Here is a 19,701-nt window from a genome sequence, read left to right as displayed (position 1 = left end):
TGCTCATGAATCATAAGGTTTAGCATTATTAAGACAGTGATATTACCCAAAGCAAGGCACAAATTCAAGGCAACCTAGAATCCTGCCTGCCTTTTTGTAGAAATTGACAAGCTGATTCTAAAATTCATATGGAATTGCAAAGGACCCAGAATAGCCAAAACAATCTTGAAAAAGGACAAAGTTGGAAGACTTTCATACTTCCCAATTTCAAAACTTACAACAAAGTAGTGATAATCAAAATGTATGGTACCAGCACAACAGGAACATGCATTTGTAATTATAACTGAAGTTGTGCTCTAGATGTAGAATATGCTATAAACTATATGTTAAGGTTCTTCAAAATTGGATGGCTTCTAGTTCATGTGTTTGGTTATTTTGTTAAGATTTTATATACACTTTGGCTAGTCTCAAATGATTTCTTAACTACCAACTGCTGGAAAGCAATGCTACTTTCATTGGTATAACATGTAGGTGCATGTTAAAAAACAGATCTACTATACTTACCTACTTAAGTAGAAAGTACAAAATTGTTATGAGTTAAAAAAAAAATTATGAAACTGCAAACTGTAGTCTAACCTAAGCTATTTTGTTGTTTAGTAGAGCATGAAACCAGAAGTTTGAATTAGTTTAAGCAATTCATGGTTCATAACTAATGTCTTCTAATGGTGAGATATCTGGCACAGGATACTACTTTATGAGATATATTATTTTCAGATATAAGCCTTCAGTTCATTTGGCTCAACTCTTATCTTTGTTAAGAAGTAGAAAAATGGGTTTCAAATGTGTGTACCTTCCAGAACTGCCAGGTTATACATGCTTTTGCAGATCATAGCTAAAAATGTATACCTCAATACTAGAAAATATCTTAAAGACACCTGGAGTGTTCAGTTAGTTGAAACTGAATTTAGTTAAGTTTTATTCAACAAGTTCATGCTTGAGTAATGAAGTTTCTAGGTTTCTGATATTCTATGAAATAAATATACCTATCTATTATATATTACATATGTAAAGAGAACTACGTTAGTGCACATATTGTCAAAAAGAACACATTAGGGACTTCCCTGGTGGTGCAGTGGTTAAGACTCTGCGCTCCCAATGCAGGGGGCCCGGGTTCAATCCCTGGCCAGGGAACTGGATCCCACATGCATACATACCATAACTAAGAGTTCGTGTGCCACAACTAAGGAGCCTGCCTGCTGCAACTAAGGTGCCGGCGAGTTGCAACTAAAGGAGCCCACCTCCCGCAACTTAAGACCCAGCACGGGACGAAGTGAGAGAGTGGCATGGACTTATATATACTACCAAATATAAAATAGATAGCTAGTGGGAAGCAGCCGCATAGCACAGGGAGATCAGCTCAGTGCTTTGTGACCAACTAGAGGGATGGGATAGGGAGGGTGGGAGGAAGACACAAGAGGGAGGAGATATGGGGATATATGTATATGTATAGCTGATTCACTTTGTTATAAAGCAGAAACTAACACACCATTGTAAAGCAACTATACTCCAATAAAGATGTTAAAAAAAAACAACCCAGCACAACCAAATAAATATATAAATATTTTTTAAAAAAGAACACAATAGAAGCATTATATTAAAAAAAGTTTACAATTTTAATAGAAAAACAATTTTTGACAGAGCTAAATATACAAGGTAAATTTAATTTTTAAAAAGAAAAATTATTAGCAAGAAGAGTAGCAGAATTCTAGTGATAAAAGGACTGAAGTAATATCTGGAAATAAACCATCTTTAAAGGAAAACATTAATTCATGCCAGACTCTATTAAAGTGCATAAAAAGGAAATTTATTTTAGAATTTACACCAAAGGCGCATTATAAGTACATGTGTTACTCTGGCACAATAAGGCAGAAAGCCCAGCCTCAAAGATAACACAGCCTTGATCTCATATATTATACAGTCTGCCTCTTAGTACGTGCCTCATAAAGAGTTTGTTCCAGAAGTTGAAAACTACAAGCCACTTTGTCTGTCAAAAGCTTTGTGAGTAACTCCAGCAACACAGTAAATGTCTAACTCATATCTCGCTAATCCTCTAAAGTCATGTCAGTCTCTCAAGAAACTCCTGATTGTTTTCAATAAGCATTGATACAGGAGGGATATTTTCAGACTTTTTAAACAAGTGAAATCATAAATAGTTATCATATGTAAAAATAAAACAAAAAGTAAATTTTAGGATATCTTTAGATTTTAATTTTTAAAACATTAAATCTTATTTGTGATGGTGAATTAAAGTGATGAAAAGAATAACTTGCACAGCCAACAGTACAGTCACTTTCCTAAGAAGCCCAGCGGGAGAAGGAACTGAACCGAGAGCTGTGCAGAGAGGCGGACGGACCTGCAAAGTAATCCGTCAGGCAGCTTCTTACAGTCAAACTGCTACAGCCTCTTTCTTCAACGCTCACTGTGCTCAATTTAAAATCAAACATTGGCATGGAGGCGCTCACAGAGGCTTATTTTTCAGTGGCCTCACACACAATTCTGATTTAGATTTGTCACATATACATCGATGTTTTTATCACAAAGGGAAAAAGAAAGAAAGAAAAACTGTGGTTTCAGTAGATGGACTCCATGAGAGGCTAGTAATGAACCCTCTGACCACAGAAAATCAGCCAGCAACAGACTATCAATATTAATTACAGAAAACAATTTCTCAACATCATAACAAAAGGGTATGATAAATTTTTTCTAAAATACCCAATTCACTTTTATAATGAATCAAACTAACAAATATTTATAAATTATTTGTGTACTTTCAAGTGCAGTTTGTTTTGTTACTAATATTTATGCTTTTCTGGTACTAGTTTTTTCCCTGCTCCTGCATCCATATCTTCCCATAACTCTCTGGAAAGTCACAAATATCCCTATGGTTATGGGTAAACCACAAAAGTGGTAAATTCATCAAAATGTATTTTCGCCTATGTAATAAATAAATCTGTCGTGAAGTTAAAGTCTCCTAACTTATATAAAATAATCCCATTAATCTATGAAAAATAATAATCATATTAATTTTACTATGGCTCAAACCCTTAGACAAATAACTTTCTGACTACCTGTTAATGTAAAGAAAACTGAGTAAATTTTATATTCATATTTAAACTACTGACTACCTATAAACAAAGTAGCATTTATTAAAATAGGATACACACTTAATTTATACTAACTTCCACTCAGATTTATACAAGTTTTTCATCCTTAATTTTTAAATACACACATCATGATTTTTTTCAAACATTATTAGTCAGGTATATACGAAAGTGAAATATGACATCCAAGCCAGACTGTGATTTTTAAAATAATGAATCTCTAAACAGCTAGTAATGTATCAATACAATGTGTAAAATTCCAATAAAATACAGGTATATTCTTATAGAAATGTTAGTTAGTCCTATAGTACCGAGCGATATTTACAAGCAAACATGATCCAAACAGCACATGCAGATTCAGGGTAAGTAAACACTCGGACACGAACTGCCAGTCGCACCTGGTCTCCACGGCAACAGATTATTTCTTCACAGAAAGGAGACCTACAGAAGAAAGAAAATGTATTCAATTAAGAAATGAATTTAGGTTTTACTTTCTTATTCCCAAGAAAGTCAGTATTTAAAATGATTTTTAGGGATGGGGAGGGTGGGAGGGAGACGCAAGAGGGAGGAGATACAGGGATATATGTATACGTATAGCTGATTCACTGTTATACAGCAGAAACTAACACACCATTGTAAAGCAATTATACTCCAATAAAGATGTTAAAAAAAATGATTTTTAAAAATCCTGTCTCTGCTACCAATGGCTCTGTAATTTTGGTAAAACTATTCAAATTATAAACTATTTCCTCATAGTCTATAAATTTTTAAAGTGACGCTAGATAAGATCAGTGATCCTCAACTAGATTGCACCAAAACCACTGGGAAAATTATCCCGAACTCTCTAGAGCTACATTCCGGTCCTAATGAATCACAACCTGTGGCAGGAGGATACATCATAAGAGCTGCCTGTGTGACTCTGAAGTCATTCCTAAATGAGAACCATACTGATGGCCGAGATTAAGTCAGAAACATCTATGATGTCACAATCCACCTACCGAAGACACGTGGCAAAGGCGCGCCGCGCATTTCTATACACAAAGTGTATCGGGAACCCTTTAAATGTGTGACCATCAGGTACAGCCCTCCTGATGGCGTCCTGAAATTCTTCATTGCCCGCAGATATACTGGTTGTACGCTCAAATTCATAAGATGCCAGAGCTGGTGATAAGAGATAGGAAAGCTGGTCTTCCCAAACAGTAGTGAGGCCAAGATCCTACAAGCAATCGAAAGGGAAATTGATTATTTTATTGATTATTTTAATAATTGATTATTTTAATGTATGCTAAGAAAAGATTTTTAAAATCTGTCATAATTTTCTTCCTATTAATTATTATAAGGATACACAGAAGTAAAAATTATAAAAGGAACCACAGGTATCAGGTTTTACTTCTTAGAGAAACAACAAAAATCGGCCAATGCAATGTTAGTGAAGGCTCCAAATCCTGTACCTCCTTAATATCCACAAGACCATAAGGAATCATCCTACTGCGGAAGACACAGTGTCACTGAATTCTGAGGTTAAATTTTATTTAACTTTAAAGAGTTTAGCAAGATTGAATCTGCTTAATTTGATTGCTCCCACCATAAATTCAACTGTAGTATGGGAGAAAAGTCAACAAACAAATTGCATATATAATTAAACTCAAATATTTACCAAGCATTTATTCTGCAAAAGGTACCGAAGAGCACAGGCTTTAGGCCCTCAGGGAACTTAAAACATGTTGAAGGCAATTCTAATGTCATTTATAATATCAAATGAACTATTGCTATCTAGACACGAGATTTTTTTTTAATGTTACAAACAAACTCAAAATTCTAAATATTTTGATTACCATAACAGATCTAATTTCACATTCAGTTACAACTGGTTTCAAGTGATTCCAAGGTCTATGATCACCTATACTTTTCCTCGGAATCCCACTTGCTGGTTTACAGACACCATTAACGTAGCTAGTGATCATCAATGGCATCCAGCTCAGTTTTGTTTTCTTTTTCTACACAAAGTAACTCTTATAATGTAATAAAATATCGGTTTCATTTGTGAACAGGAGCTAAGAAAACTAAAAGGCAATACAAGCAATGGAGGGCACAAGGCAGGGGCTTTGGCTTCCAGCGGTGCAGTGAGCTGGGGCCCTGACCCACCTATTGCTGCAAACACACTACAGATGCCACATTAAATACTTCCCAAAACATATTCGTAAATGCTTTGAGGAGTTGGCAAGTAGGTAAGAAGATTTTAGAGGTCAAAGCTAAGAGTAACTGGGAGCCCAGAGAACATACTTGGTAATCAGCTTGCCTTTGATGGTCTCAAGGAACGAGTATCAGGGCTCACCCAAGGTGGGGAGTCTACTAGGGAATCCCAAAAGGTGAATTAGAAATCAATCTTCTGTAGAAGTTTTGGACTCTAGTCTTTTGTTGGTTATATGTGTGGCAAATAACTTTTCCCACTCCAAGGCTGCTTTTTCACTCTCTTAATGATTTCTTTTGATGAACATAAGTTCTTAAAATATACTAATCTTTTCCTTTATGGTTAGTTCTTTTTATGTTTCCTTTAAGGCCCTTTACAAAAGAAATCTAAATGACTAATAAGAAGCTTGCTCTCATTAGTAATCAGGGAAATGCAAATTAAAGACACAATGAGGATACCATCTTACATCTACCTACTTTAATGTAATAGAAAAACAAAACAAACTAAACTAACCTGGAAAAAAATGAATATGAAAAAAATTAACCCAATATTTTCAATGGGGAATGATTTGAATAAGTACTTTACAAAGAGGAAATCCAAATTCACAAAAGTCTGACCAAGTCCACCGTTCTTCATTTCTAGAAGGAAGTAATAAATTCTCGAAGTACTGGTGAGTTTAGAAATTTTTGAATCTCAGAACTTTACTCTCATGATTTTCAAAACTACAAGCTTCATAAAGGAAGGGATTGAATTTGCTTTGTTTAGGGCTAGAATATTGATTGGCACTATTTTACACGCCCCCCCAAAATTATTAAATACATAAACAAATGTAAAAACTGCACAAAAGCACAAACGTCAGTGTTAATTACCTTCCTGTGTTCCGACACGAGTAGCCTGAGCTGCATTTCAATTTCATTGCTTGTTACCGAAGCATCGATCGTGGACGCACACAGCGGAGGGAAGGGAGGGAGGGACGTCGTGGCCCCTGGAGCACACACGGATTTAACTGCTTCCTCACTCATGGGTTTCCATTTGGACTCATCATTCAAATCAAACACACAGCTTTCTACTGAGTCAGAGGGCTGACAGTTTCCCAGGAACATCTGATGATTGAAAACACAACCGATTGTTCGATACGGGTACAACGGTTTGGACTGTTCAGCAGCTGAAGGCTCATCAGGATTGGTAGGTTTGTGGAGGTATCTAAAAAAGATTAATCATAATTTTATATAATAAGAACTTAAAAATTAAGATGACAGCAGCTTATTGAGGAAAAAAATTATTCTAACACTTAAGGTCATAACTATTTCCCAGGACTACAGTTTAATACTTGTTTTTCTTTCTTCTATTTCCACAATCTGATTACTCTATGTTAATTGTATGGCACATCTTACGATATAGAACCAATTTTATTGCTTTAACACAAGAACATATTCTGTGTATAGCATTAAGATCAAAAACACTTATCAGATAACAAAATAATTTAGTTACACATTTTTAGGTACAACTAATTAAAATGATTATCAACCAGGGAAAAAGAAAACCCAGGAAAATGAGAAGAGGGCCCAGGGCTGTGCCTTCAGGAACTCCCACATTTGAAGATAAAATGAAGGAAAACAGAGAACAGCCAAAGAGGAATAATGAAAACTGAAACACAGTGCTACGAGAGAAGCTATGGAAGAGAATGTTCCAGGAAGGAGGGGAACATTTCGCTCTTTCAAAATCTGATGACACTGAAAAAAAAGTACAGTGGATTTACCAACACAGAGTTGGTAACCACATCAAATTTTCAAAAGAAATGATTTACAACTTGTATTTATTTTTAGGCTTAGGGACGATCATCAGGAAAAACATATGCCAGGACATCCCTGGTGGTCCAGTGGTTAAGACTCCACAGTTCCACTGCAGGGGGCACGGGTTTGATCCCTGCTCAGGGAACTAAGATCCCGCGTGCCACGTGGCACACATGGCCAAGAAAAAAAGAAAAAAAAAAAAAAAGAAAAAACATAAGCCAATTACATGAAATTAAAAATAAACATAATTCATTTTTTATTAATATCATGTTGGTAAAGAACATTTTAGGTGTACAAATTTTCTTAGAGTTTAGTTCATAGTTATCTTACTTGAAGTAATTTTTTATATAACCAAAATTATCAATACGTGTCTTCGAGTATCATCAATACAAACAAAGAACCTACAGTTAACAACATTTACACCTTCATGTTAATATCCTTATAAACTTAGTTGACAGACCTGTGTCCTGTTAAACTCTCCCAAAAAGTGATGGTTCCATCAGTCCCACACGTCATAACCCATGCGTGGGTCACTCCCTTGGCCTTTGTCCCGACACAGACAAAGGCTTCCAGCCCATATCCGAGAAGGAGGCTGCACAGGAGGTTGGCATGGTCTTCACAGTCTCCCTGGAAATGAAAGGAAGTAAAATTAACTATTTATTCCTTCATATTGTTTCCTCTTTAAATATTTAAATACAAAATTGCAATTAAAAAGTATTATTAAATTTTCACTTTTAATCATTAGTCCAGTGTTAAGCTAAAATAATGAGGGGAAAAAAGAACATACAAATTTTAAAAGCACCTATTTTACAAAGTCAGTGCCTACAAATGTGATAGTAATAATATGTACACTTTAAGATTCCAAAGTTTATAAAGAACTCATACAACATAGAAAGTAGAGCAGTAATGGTCAGGACACACGGCCTGGTGAAGGGGGGATGGGGAAGTGTGAAGGAGGCCTTTCGTTTTACACACCTTTACTGTACATCTTTTTCAGTTTTTAAGAGGTAAATAAAGAAACAAACAAAAAAAAAAAAAAAAAAAGAAAGTAGAGCAGTAAGAATTTAAAGGTAAATAGCTAAAGGGCATGAACACACAAGCTGACAAATCATATAGTAGGAAATGAAAATAAATGGGAAAATACTCAAACTTAAAACAATGAATTAAAGTATCTATACATGATCGTTTTAAGGAAATACATACATAGAAAAAAATGATTGGATAAAAGAACAACAGAACACCAACAATAGCTACAATTAGCATAGATTATATATATATAGTTTCCCCTTCTCTTGTCTAAACTCTCTTTGATAATGTTATATTACTTTCACAATTTTAAAAAATTATGAAACAACAAAAATAATAGAAAATATCTGACATTTTCTGTGAAAAAAGTATTAAAATTAATTAAACAGTAAGGCTATAATTATATGAAGATATGTATTTAAGTGTAGGACTACAGGTAATATACAAAAGCAAAAATAACTACTGAGTTCAGTGTTAGAATGAGGGATGATTTCTTTCCCCCCAAATTTTGCATTAGTGGCTCTACACTGCTGTCTTTTAATTAACAATAATAAAACAAATAGCATCTTATAATTGTTAAATTGACTTTTGAAAAATGTAATATCCAACCTTTTAGACCCAGTTATTTCTATACATGAGATTTTGTATTAGAAAAAAATTTCAAAAGAAAAATAACAATACAACCAAAGACATTCAATGTAAAAATTCATTCACAGTGATATAAAAAAATTGGAAGCAAGCCTAACTTAGCCAAAAGAAACAGTTCCTATGATGGCAAAACAGATCCTATGACAGCAAAACAGTTAAGTAGATTTTGTATATCAACTCATGAAAACTTTATTCAGCCATTAAAAGATGGAGATCATAATGACTGTAGCAACACATAGGAAAATGTTCAAAGCATAATGCTAATTTATAAAAGCAGGGCACAAAATTTTATTTATATCAATTATAATTATGGAAAAAAATCATATATACACAGGAGAGAAACATAAAAATATAAAAATAGATGAAAAATAGAATTATGGGTGAAATTTCACCTTTACTGTTGTAAAGCTATCGTTTGTGCAAGAAAAATATTTTAAATAATTTTCAAACTTCTAAGTCAAGCTGTGCTATCTCTTCAAATAAACTCAGGTAAAGAAAATAAAACAGAGAATCAAAGGGGGTGATTATTTGTTTTACAAAAGAATTATTTAGATAATTTAAAATATGTACCAGTCCTACTATATTTGAAATTTTTATTTTAAGTTTAAATCCATACATATAACTTCTGGGAACTACAACTTGGGAATAAATCAGAATAATTTTTTTGATAAGTAATGTTTAACTGTTTTCAATTGTCTTTAAAAATCTTTCCAATTGACAAATCAATCTCTAATCTAAATGGTTTCTTCCAATGTATAAGCTTTGCCTTGTGAATACCCATATGTACTATTTATACAACTTCAGACTAAAAATTATTTCAAAACAATAATACATGAAACAAATTTATTTTTTCTGTTGTGTTTCAACAGAGTTGGAATGCTAAAGATAGTCTTGTTTTCATAATATCATCAAAATTTTTAGAACACAGAAAATTTAAAAATATCCCATAATATATAAAATTAGTTTACTGAAATCAATTCATTTACGTTCAACATCAATATATACACACAAATTCTTAAATATATACTTATATTTGAAACTAAATACCGTGTAATCCAACATTTTTTTCCATATTCATTTTGTAACTGCCATTTTCTCTTTAAAAAAAAAAAGTACCATCTAAGCAAATTTTAACCCATGAATAGTACTAAAAGACCATGGTTCTGGTCTTGGTGCTATACCTAATTCACTGTTTACCTCTCCACCTTGGTTTCTGACACTATAGTACTTGTAGGTCCCTACACCTCACAAAAATCACATTATGTTAAATAAGAAATTACAAGAGAAAATAAAGATGTGAAGTTTTTTTTTTAATGTACTGACATTTAAATGTTAAGGAAAATGATGAAAACAAGACCCTGACTTGTTCAAATTGACAATACGTACTTTTTTCCGAAGTTAATTCTTTTACAAATATACCATAAACTCACAATAACTATGATGTACTGGTTTTTAGTTCTATTATGTGTGTAGGATACCTTGTTTCTACAGAGAAAGGCCAGCAGAGTGCACCACTGTTCCTGTTTACCTCCTCCTCCGATTACAGGGGCTCTTTCATAACCAAGGACATTAACAAATCTTGCTGCTTGCCTTGGAGTATCCAGAAGCCTCCCAGCTCGAAGTGGTTTAACATAAGAACAGACTGGTCTATTTATCCCATTTTCATCCTGGAGGAGAAGGGGAAAACATTATCTGTAATGACAGGTTAATCATTCCCAATTTTAACACTTTTTCTTAGAATACATTAATGAGAGAAAATAATTCTGGACACCACTTCTTGAGCACTCACCTTACATGCAGCACTAGGCTGCTGAGTGTTGTGCATGCAATTTTTCTTTTAATCCTCATAACATCTCTTATTATTTTCATTTCATCGATAAAGAAACTGAAGCTACACGCAGAGCAACTAAGCTCATGTACCACAACTACTGAGCCCTCGTGCCACAACTACTGAAGCCTGCACGTCTAGAGCCCATGCTCTGCAACTAGAAAAGCCACCGCAATGAGAAGCCCGCACACTGCAATGAAGAATAGCCCCCGCTCGCTGCAACTAGAGAAAGCCGGCGCACAGCAACGAAGACCCGACGCAGCCAAAAATAAATAAATAAAATTAAAAATAAATAAAGTTAAAGAAACTGAAGCTACAGCTATTACACAACAGAGCCAGGATTCAAACACTGAGCCATCTGACTCCAAAGCCTGTGACAGTAAGAACTTAAACCATCTTACGACCCAGCAATCCCACTCCTGGATGTACATCCAAAGCAACTGAAATCAGCATCTCAAAGAGATACCTGCACACCCATCCCAGGTCACTGCAGCATTATTCACAATGGCCAAGTTACGGAAACACCTAAGTGTCCATCAAGGGATGAATGGATAAAGAAGGTGTGGTGTGTATGTATACACAACAGGACATTATTCAGCTCTTCCGTGTGCCATTTCTCCGATCCACTTCCTCCCTCCCTCCCTGTGCAGGTCCCCTCTCTGGTCCGGGATTCCACAGGGCAGTGAATAACTGCACCCCAGACTACACAGACAGCAGGGAGCCAGTTATACCTCAACTGGTTTCTCTTCACCCTTGTCCTGACATCACCTGCCCAGTCATTCAACGTATAGACAATGCTATTAGAAAGTCAGAAGCCACTTCCCGCATTTCCACCACCAGTCAACTAGGTCTCCATTCTCAAGCTCCTCACCTAGAAACTGAACCATTTTTAGCCTGTTCTAAAATCTAGGGAATGTAGGTTAAAGCTAGACAAATGTATAGGGTCTGAGAAATACTACCCAAAATACTACACTATACTCATATGAAAGCACCTACTCGAGGCTGAATACATATAAAATATTTGAATGGTTTCTCAGAAGTTGTAAAAAAAAATGGATCTGATTATTTATCTTATGTTGGTTCATTAATAAGAGAAAATGGGCTTAGGATACAGAAAAAATAGAGGCAGAGGGACTTCCCTGGCAGTCCAGCAGTTAAGACTCGCGCTCCCAATGCAGAGGGCCCAGGTTCGATCCCTGGTTAGGGAACTAGATCTCACATGCTGCAACTAAAGATCCCGCATGCCCAACTAAGACCTGGCACAGCCAAATAAAAATACATAAATATTTTAAAATTATGATAAAAATAAACAATAGAGGCAGAGATAATAACTAAAATGCTGTAAAATATTGCTGGTCACCAGCTTAGAGATCTGGGTTAAATAAAATTATTACATGTAATATTGTTTCCCTTAAAAAAGTACCCTAACAAAAAAATACATGCCTACACTCCCAATTCTGCACATGAAAGTTGAATTTATATATAAATTGCAAAGTGTCCCAGTACTTAATTATTTAGTACAAAGTATCTATCAAGGACACACTCCAAGTTAAATAAAATGAGTTTTCATCTAGTTTAAATCAAATATATTCAAAAAAGGTTTAGAAAAACAATTGAAAAAGAAAACCAAAATAAAACAAAGATTGTGTTATGTCACTCACCTACTTACTACTGTAAGAGAGTACTACAAAATCAGCATTCTATTTTATAAATAAACTTTCATTTGTCTGGAATAAATACACTTTACAAATTCAAGTTAAATGAAATTTACATTTACAACAGTAAATCTCAAATAAATACATTTTACAAATTCAAGTTAAATGAAATTTACATTTACAACAGTAAATCTCAAATACAGGTGTGAAGCTTTTCTCATACAATTTACAAACCTGTGCAAAAATCTTAACCAGCCGTGAATTGTGTGAGGGTCGAATTTGCAAATATTCTCTCCACCACTGCTTAGCATACACAAGAAATAACCGCTCTTTCTCTGCAGTTTTCTGACGTTCCAAAGCAAGCTTGAAATTTTAAAAAATATATATCAATTTATATTCATTCTGCTTAATTAATTACTTCAAATATGTAACAAATCTCTGCATATCCTCCATCGTTACCAGTACCCTAATTGAAGACACCACCATCACTTGTCTGTAAGGGCCTCCTAACTGGTCTCCCTGTTCTCACACCTCCCAGGACAATCCAGTCTCCATACAATAGTCAGAGCCACCTTTTTTGACCCCAGACAAAAATTTTTAAATAATGATTCATATTGTCCTTCTCTTGCTTAAAACTAATAAATGATAATTTTCTAAAAAGAGAACACTTTCTACAATTAACAAGTAAATATACTACTATGAAAACACACACACAAAGAAGAGAAATTCAGGATTATTTACCTGTGTGTTCACTACTTCCTGAGATAATGTTTGATTGAGTGGTGGGTACATCTCAAGTTTTATATTTAAAATTCCCACAGAAACTTTTGATTCTGTGCCTGTAAATGTAAATAAATGTAACTTCAAAAGTTTCAATACTATATATATTTAGTCAATCAAAGTTTAACCAAAATAATTTAAGAATTTTTGTACTTTACCACTTACATGGAATAAAGATAATATTTAATGTCACCTTTAATATTCATATTAAAAATGAACCAAATCAAATTAGTTTTTATTTTGTTCAAAGGCCTTTATCTAGTTATAAGGAGATTACCTATTTTCTTAGCTTCCAAATTACATTTTAAAGGACTTTTCAGACCTAAAGAATTTATGATTCTTGATTTTTATCTTCATTAAAAACAAAGTCAAAGCAACTGGTTTTTTTTTCTTCTTTTTTTTTTAGTATCAATAATGTATATGTGTCAATCCCAGTCTCCCAATTCCTCCCACCCCACCCCCCCTTGGTATCCATACATTTGTTCTCTACGTCTGTGTCTCTATTTCTGCTTTGCAAATAAGATCATCTGTACCATTTTTCTAGATTCTGCATATATGCATTATTACATGATATTTGTTTTCCTCTTTCTGGCTTACTTCACTCTGTATGACACTCTCTAGGTCCATCCATGTCTCTACAAATGACCCAATTTCATTCCTTTTTATGGCTGAGTACAAAGCAACTGTTAACACCTCATTCTCAGAAAATATTTATATATTTTGTCACATATAGTAATTTCCATTTATCCCTTCCCATTTTTCACATTACATGTGAGTACAAATTTTTAATCCATGCCTGGATCTAAAGAATTAGAAAACAAATATACTTCACACCAGAACTATTTAATATTTCTTTGATGAATCAGAAATTCCCAGGTCATTCTATGACTATAGTGTTAGGTCTGTATTTGAAAACAAATAATAGGTATCTCTTTTGAGAATAAATATCCTGGGACTTCCCTGGTGGTCCAGTGGTTAAGACTCTGCACTCCTAATGCAGGGGCCCCGGGTTCAATCCCTGCTCAGGGAACTAGATCCCGCATGCCGCAACTAAGACCCAGCGCAGCCAAATAAATAAATAAGTATTTTTTTGAAAAAATCTCCTACATAGAGCTTTCTCCCTACTATTTACTGATGGAAAAACGTATTCTGGGTTCTAACTTATCAAAATCTAAATTACTAAAGCTCTATTGTCCACTGGCCAAGTTTAACTCTGTAACCAAATTTCAATACCACAAGTATTGGGTCGGCCAAAAGGTTCGTCCAGGTTTTTCCATAAGATCTTTTTGGTCAACCTAGTAATTGCATAATATGTAGTGTTTAAAACAGTGCAGGTTTTATTTTGTTCTTCATTCCACTAGCAAATATTTATTACATATCAGGTAGCATGCAAGAGTCCAGGAAAACAATGGTGACAAGACAGGTACCATCTCCGTTCTCAAACAATACTACCATTGATACTGACATTGAGCAAATTAGCCCTTCTTTGAGCCCCTTTCCCACCTGTAAAAGGTTAGAAGAATACCTACTCCATGTTCTGCAAGAACCGCTGGTACAGGAAGGCTCTGGCACTGATGGGATGCGCAGTATTCTGGGCTGTGCTAGGATGGAGGTTGTCATGTATGGGTGAGTGCGTTCGTGCGTGTGTGAAGAATCTTAACTTTCTTCATAGCAAATAAATTTGGAGGAAAAAAGCCCTCAAGATTTCTTTATGCATCTCACAGAAAAAAAATTTTTTTCCTTAAGACAAGGCCAGAGTGACAGTGAAGTTCTATACTCACACTACTCAAGACATTTCCTAAAATTATAATACTGGAGTCCAATTGTAATTCCAATGAAACTCTTTTTACACGTTTCCCCCTTGGCTTACAAAGGCATTTTTTTTTTAATTAATTAATTTATTTTTTTGGATGTGTTGGGTCTTCACCTCTGTGCGAGGGCCTTCTCCAGCTGTGGCAAGCGGGGGCCACTCCTCATCGCGGTGTGCGGGCCCCTCACCATCGCGACCTTTCTCGCTGCGGAGCAGAGGCTCCAGACGGGCAGGCTCAGCAGCTGTGGCTCACGGGCCCAGTCGCTCCGCGGCACGTGGGATCCTCCCAGACCAGGGCTCGAACCCGTGCCCCCTGCATTAGCAGGCAGACTCTCAACCACTGCGCCACCAGGGAAGCCCACAAAGGCGTTTTTAAAATGTAAAATGTATTTACAAACCAACTGTGGCTATAAAAAGGTAACAGTGATATTAATCATCATACCTACACCCATAAGTTCCACAGTAAGATTGGTGACTCCATTTTCTGAGCCCAAAACTGATCGCCATTCAAGAAAATAGGATGCTACTAAAGTGGTCTCGGCAAATATGTCTGTTTTGATTAGCACCATATGAACTGGGTCACTTATTGATAACATTGTTGTTGAATCAGCCATTCTAGTTCCATCACCTAGCAACATAAACAAAAAAAATTACACCACATTACATATCCAGTTAGACCAACGTAAAAGAATACTTTCATTGAAAAGGATACTAATAATAAACAAATAAAACCAAACAGAGCAAGTTGGCAATGCCTCAGGAAGCATGCTACAGACTGGGAATAAAAGTACAGTCCTATTTGTATCACTAACTTTTGAGAGGACTGGTGGAACTGTGACAAGTTACCTAGTTACTTAATGCATATTGGTGTTTTCTGACCTCTAAGAGGTAAGTCTGCTCTTCAAAAGTACATAAATAATATATGCTACCACAATAAAAGGCCTTCAAACATGTCAACATTCCCCTTTAATATTCCCCTTTAACAAAGGTACCATTATACCATTATTCCCCTTTAATAAAGGTACTTTAGGAATAAAATACCTTTATCCCAAAACCTCTAGAAACAACCACTGTATTATCTACACAAAACTGAAAGATCCAGCACCTTGGAACTAGCAATTTAAGCCATTAACTGCCTTATTAAGGTAACATTTTTCACCGGGTAAAAAATAACAAAATTTTAGTAGTGCATTAGCCATCTCAGTAATCTAAAATTCTGAACGTATAATTATAAAACTGTTAAGTTTACAAATATGTTATAAAGATTTTGATATTGACAACTAAAGTATGTAAGATACCTTTACAGAAAGAAACAATGTTAAATAATTACAGTAATCAAGCATCATAATTTTAAAGTCATAACAATGAGTAACAGATTCACATCTAAACTTTGATTGTAAAAGTTACGTGACATCGTAAATCTAGCCATCTTTCATAAATGAGGATCCTGTCTCATTCTCCACCTAACAAGCATTTAAATTTTTATTACTAAAGAACCAACCATTAAAACAGTCAAAAAATAATATTCAGGGAAAACAAATTTGCAAAAAATAAAGCAACAAAGTAGGTATAAATAGTTTACGTAGAAAAAAGCAGCAAGGGAAAATAAATAAAACAAAAGACCGGGAGATTCATCCATTATAAATCTCTCCTTAAGCAGAAGTTGTTTACTGCAGAAGTTGTACTGCAATAAAACCTAACAAAGATTTACAAAATTAAATGGCAATTTATTATTGCTCCTTACCTAAATTTTCTCTGTGTACTTCAAGTAAAAAGCCATCATGAAAATCTGGTTCACAGGCACATGGAACAGGTTTAGAACGAAAACGTTGGTTTCGAAAATGTAAACATAAAGTAAAGGTTGAACAAGCTTGTCCTGGTATAGGCTCAGGTTCTTGCAGGTGTTCCAAGAAAGCTTTTCCACCCAAAACCTGAAGGTAAAGATACCTCCGTGTTGGATCAATATTAGCTGTAAAGTGTAGCAATATATATGAGGAAACTGCCAATTAACTTAAGCAATGTGATCAAGACAATAGGAAATAATAACTTGACAGAAATAAAACCAAAGACTAAATAAAGAAAGAGTAACATATTTACTATATACCAGGCCTCCCCCGTGTACCCCGCGAAGAAAAGATACCTAATATGATATCTTTTTCTGAATTTACACTCTGGCTACTTTCTCCCAGCTAGAAAGGAGTCAGAGCCAAGGTTTAGGATACCTTTATTTTTTAGTTGCTTATCCAACACTCCTTCACCTCCACAAACCAACTCAAACAATTACCAACTCAGCTAGTATACTTGTTAGATAATTACACTGCCATTAAAAAAGCAAGGCTGTACAATTTATAAGCTATATTAATAAAATATGAGAAACAGGTGGTCCTGTTTTTGCTTCCACTCAGCTATACATTAAATCTTCTGATATACTTCATGCAAAATAGAATCTAGGTTTTTTGGATGATTAATCACAAAAATATAAGTATTTCATCATGGAAAAAAAAATTGAAATGTTTTCTATCAAATACCAAACAGTATAGCCCATCAATATGCAGTACTATCCACAACTAAATTAATGTTAAAAAGAAATACACATACTTTTTTTTAACAACGTTGATTGTCTGTCAGTAAAGCCAACAGGTTGTTTTGGAGAGGAAGGGAGTTCTTGATCAACATTATCCTAGAATGGCAGAAAAAAATCAAAACAAATTAGAAAACAAAAATTATAGTTAAGCAAGGAAATGCCAATAATGGGACTAAGAACTGAACCAAAAGCAGATAGGATAAAACCCCCTCAAAATGTCCTTACTTTCCTAGCATAGTTAAAATAATGAAAAGCCTGACAAAACAGTAATGCAACTGGTCACGCCTAAAGTCTAACACGAAGGAATTAATGATCTTCAAGCCATGTCCACAGAATGCTAAAACAAATCCTTAACAGTTTACAGAAGGTTAAATTTTCTCCAAACCTCATATAACATCTGGCTTGTGATTCCACCAGGAACAGAACTGATTTTAATAAGGAAGTGACACATTCACACAGCAGAAGCTGTTACTAGGTCAATTTTTATAACAAATGAGTTTATAAACCTCAAAAACCAAAAAAGGATGCTGTACTAAAACACTTATTCCCTGGTGTATTATGAAGTCCATCCAATTTTCACAATATATTACCTAGGTATTGAGGTCACAGTCTCTCATTATTGCCTCATTTTCAAAAGAAGACCTACTTACTAATTTGTGCACTGAGAGGCTATCACCTCACTACTGACCTATTTGTATGAAAAGATTTGAAGGTTCTTATGCAGACAATTATTTTCTTAAAGAGACTGATAATTTGTTCATCTTAGAAAACACAGTGCCAAAAGAATGTGTTTATTTTAAAAATAAGCTTAATCTAGAAAAATTATAGAATATTAGTAAAAAAGAATTAGGTTGGAGTGAACTAATTTGACTAATATATATACTTACAGACCTAGAAAATAACAAGAAAAAACTCTCACTGTAAAGGGAATAATCAGGTCCATAACTCCAATTTCACTGAGGCATAATCCTACCTGCTCCATTCAAGGGTAGAGTAGCTCATACTTGAGACAAGAATATTACTAGACAAAATGGTCTTATTTAAAAAGTAGTTTTACTAAAAGGAGAGGCCCCAAATATGGACCCTATGAGCAGCAGTAAGCATGAGAATATACTTAGACTCTCAAATTTTTTCCTCTAAAAGATTACTCACAGTAACAAAATTAAGTTCTTTCATCACATCATCAATGATTCCCCGGCGTCTAAGGGCTTTGATCAAATCTTCCGTTGATAACTGTTGCTGATCAGGTGCCAGTTCTTCCCGTATGGTCTCAGCAAGGATTTCTCTTATCCTGCCATGGACATCCATCTACGCAGAAAACTCGCATTACGACTTACAACGTTACAAATCAGTCAAAGATTGCCAACTAGCCAACCTCTTTCTAAAATACTGACCCGCCCCCCCAAAAATAGTAATCATAATGAGAGTTTAGATAGACTAAATTCAGGAAGACCTCTAAAGTAACAATAAATGTGAAATTGTCACCGAAATTCACTGAGAATAAAGATAACGTTTTTAAAAGGAAAAAAAACTTTAAAGATGAATTTTTTAGTACAAATCCTAAAAATAAGCTCTACTGCTTATCTATTACCTTTGCTAGCATTTCCCCACAAATAACACTCAACCGAAACCAGCCTTTTGAGAGTAGAGCAGAGACCTGCAGGAGACGATCAAAGGCTAAATGTCAGCTTTCAACTTTTTAGATGTGACCGTGAGTTAACTGAGTGACCCTTTATGAATCTGAGGGACACAGTGCCGTGTCAGGACCACGGCAGGGCTGAAAGACGCCGACACTCGGCACAGGCGCGCGGCGGGCGTGGGGCGGCTGCTGCGGGGCCCCAGCTGAGCCCCGAGCACCAGCAGCCCGTCCGCCGCCACCTCCCCGGTGAAGCGACGGCCTGCGGCCCCACAGCCGTGCTCGACGCGGCTCCGCGGGGCTTGCCTCCCGCCCCGGCTCGGCCCCCGCCGCCCGGCCCCCGCCGTCCGCTCCGCCTCGCCTTGCTCAGCTGCTGGTGGATGAGCTGCTTCAGCTCGGACGCCTTCTCCGGAGGCAGCGACATGCTGGGTTCCCCTTCGGGCGGCCCGGCCGCCGCAGCGTCTCCGCGGCAGAGCGAGAGCCCGCGACGGCTCAACTCGCGCGCTCCCGGGCCGCCGCGTCAGGCCGGCGGGGAAACCGGGCGGGGCCAACTGCTGTTTCCAAACGGCGGCCGGGCTGCCCCCGCGCCGCCTGTCAGTCATTTCGGCCGGCGCCCCCCGTTTGGTCCCGCCCGCCGCCTCCGCGCGGT

The 19,701-nt window shown here is 35.9% G+C and overlaps 1 protein-coding gene and 1 non-coding gene across 5 annotated transcripts; one reads left to right on the top strand and one right to left on the bottom strand.

Annotated features, from left to right (window-relative positions):
* Positions 1-1,782: 1,782 nt before the first annotated feature.
* CEP76 (centrosomal protein 76) lies at positions 1,783-19,674 on the bottom strand. Of its 4 annotated transcripts, none has more exons than XM_036823016.1 (12): positions 19,414-19,674; positions 18,569-18,724; positions 17,431-17,512; positions 16,577-16,801; positions 15,275-15,460; positions 12,984-13,081; positions 12,477-12,605; positions 10,238-10,426; positions 7,546-7,712; positions 6,162-6,495; positions 4,100-4,317; positions 1,783-3,542 (listed from the first exon to the last, which is right to left on the bottom strand). In XM_036823016.1, the coding sequence occupies exons 1-12, from the start codon at positions 19,474-19,476 to the stop codon at positions 3,404-3,406; spliced, it is 1,986 nt and encodes a 661-aa protein (XP_036678911.1). In that variant the 5' UTR covers positions 19,477-19,674; the 3' UTR covers positions 1,783-3,403. The 4 variants fall into 4 exon arrangements, with proteins under 4 accessions (XP_036678911.1, XP_036678913.1, XP_036678912.1 ...); XM_036823018.1 differs by having other exon boundaries at positions 16,577-16,621; XM_036823017.1 differs by lacking the exon at positions 12,984-13,081 and having other exon boundaries at positions 15,279-15,460.
* Positions 13,980-14,052, top strand: TRNAR-CCU. The gene has a single exon. It is a non-coding gene; the product is annotated as a tRNA-Arg (tRNA).
* Positions 19,675-19,701: the final 27 nt, after the last annotated feature.

The sequence above is a fragment of the Balaenoptera musculus genome, chromosome 14 (assembly GCF_009873245.2).
Source record: "Balaenoptera musculus isolate JJ_BM4_2016_0621 chromosome 14, mBalMus1.pri.v3, whole genome shotgun sequence".
Lineage (NCBI taxonomy): Eukaryota > Metazoa > Chordata > Mammalia > Artiodactyla > Balaenopteridae > Balaenoptera > Balaenoptera musculus.
Note: the sequence above shows the minus strand (reverse complement) of the source record. Positions and strands in the feature narration are given on the sequence as shown.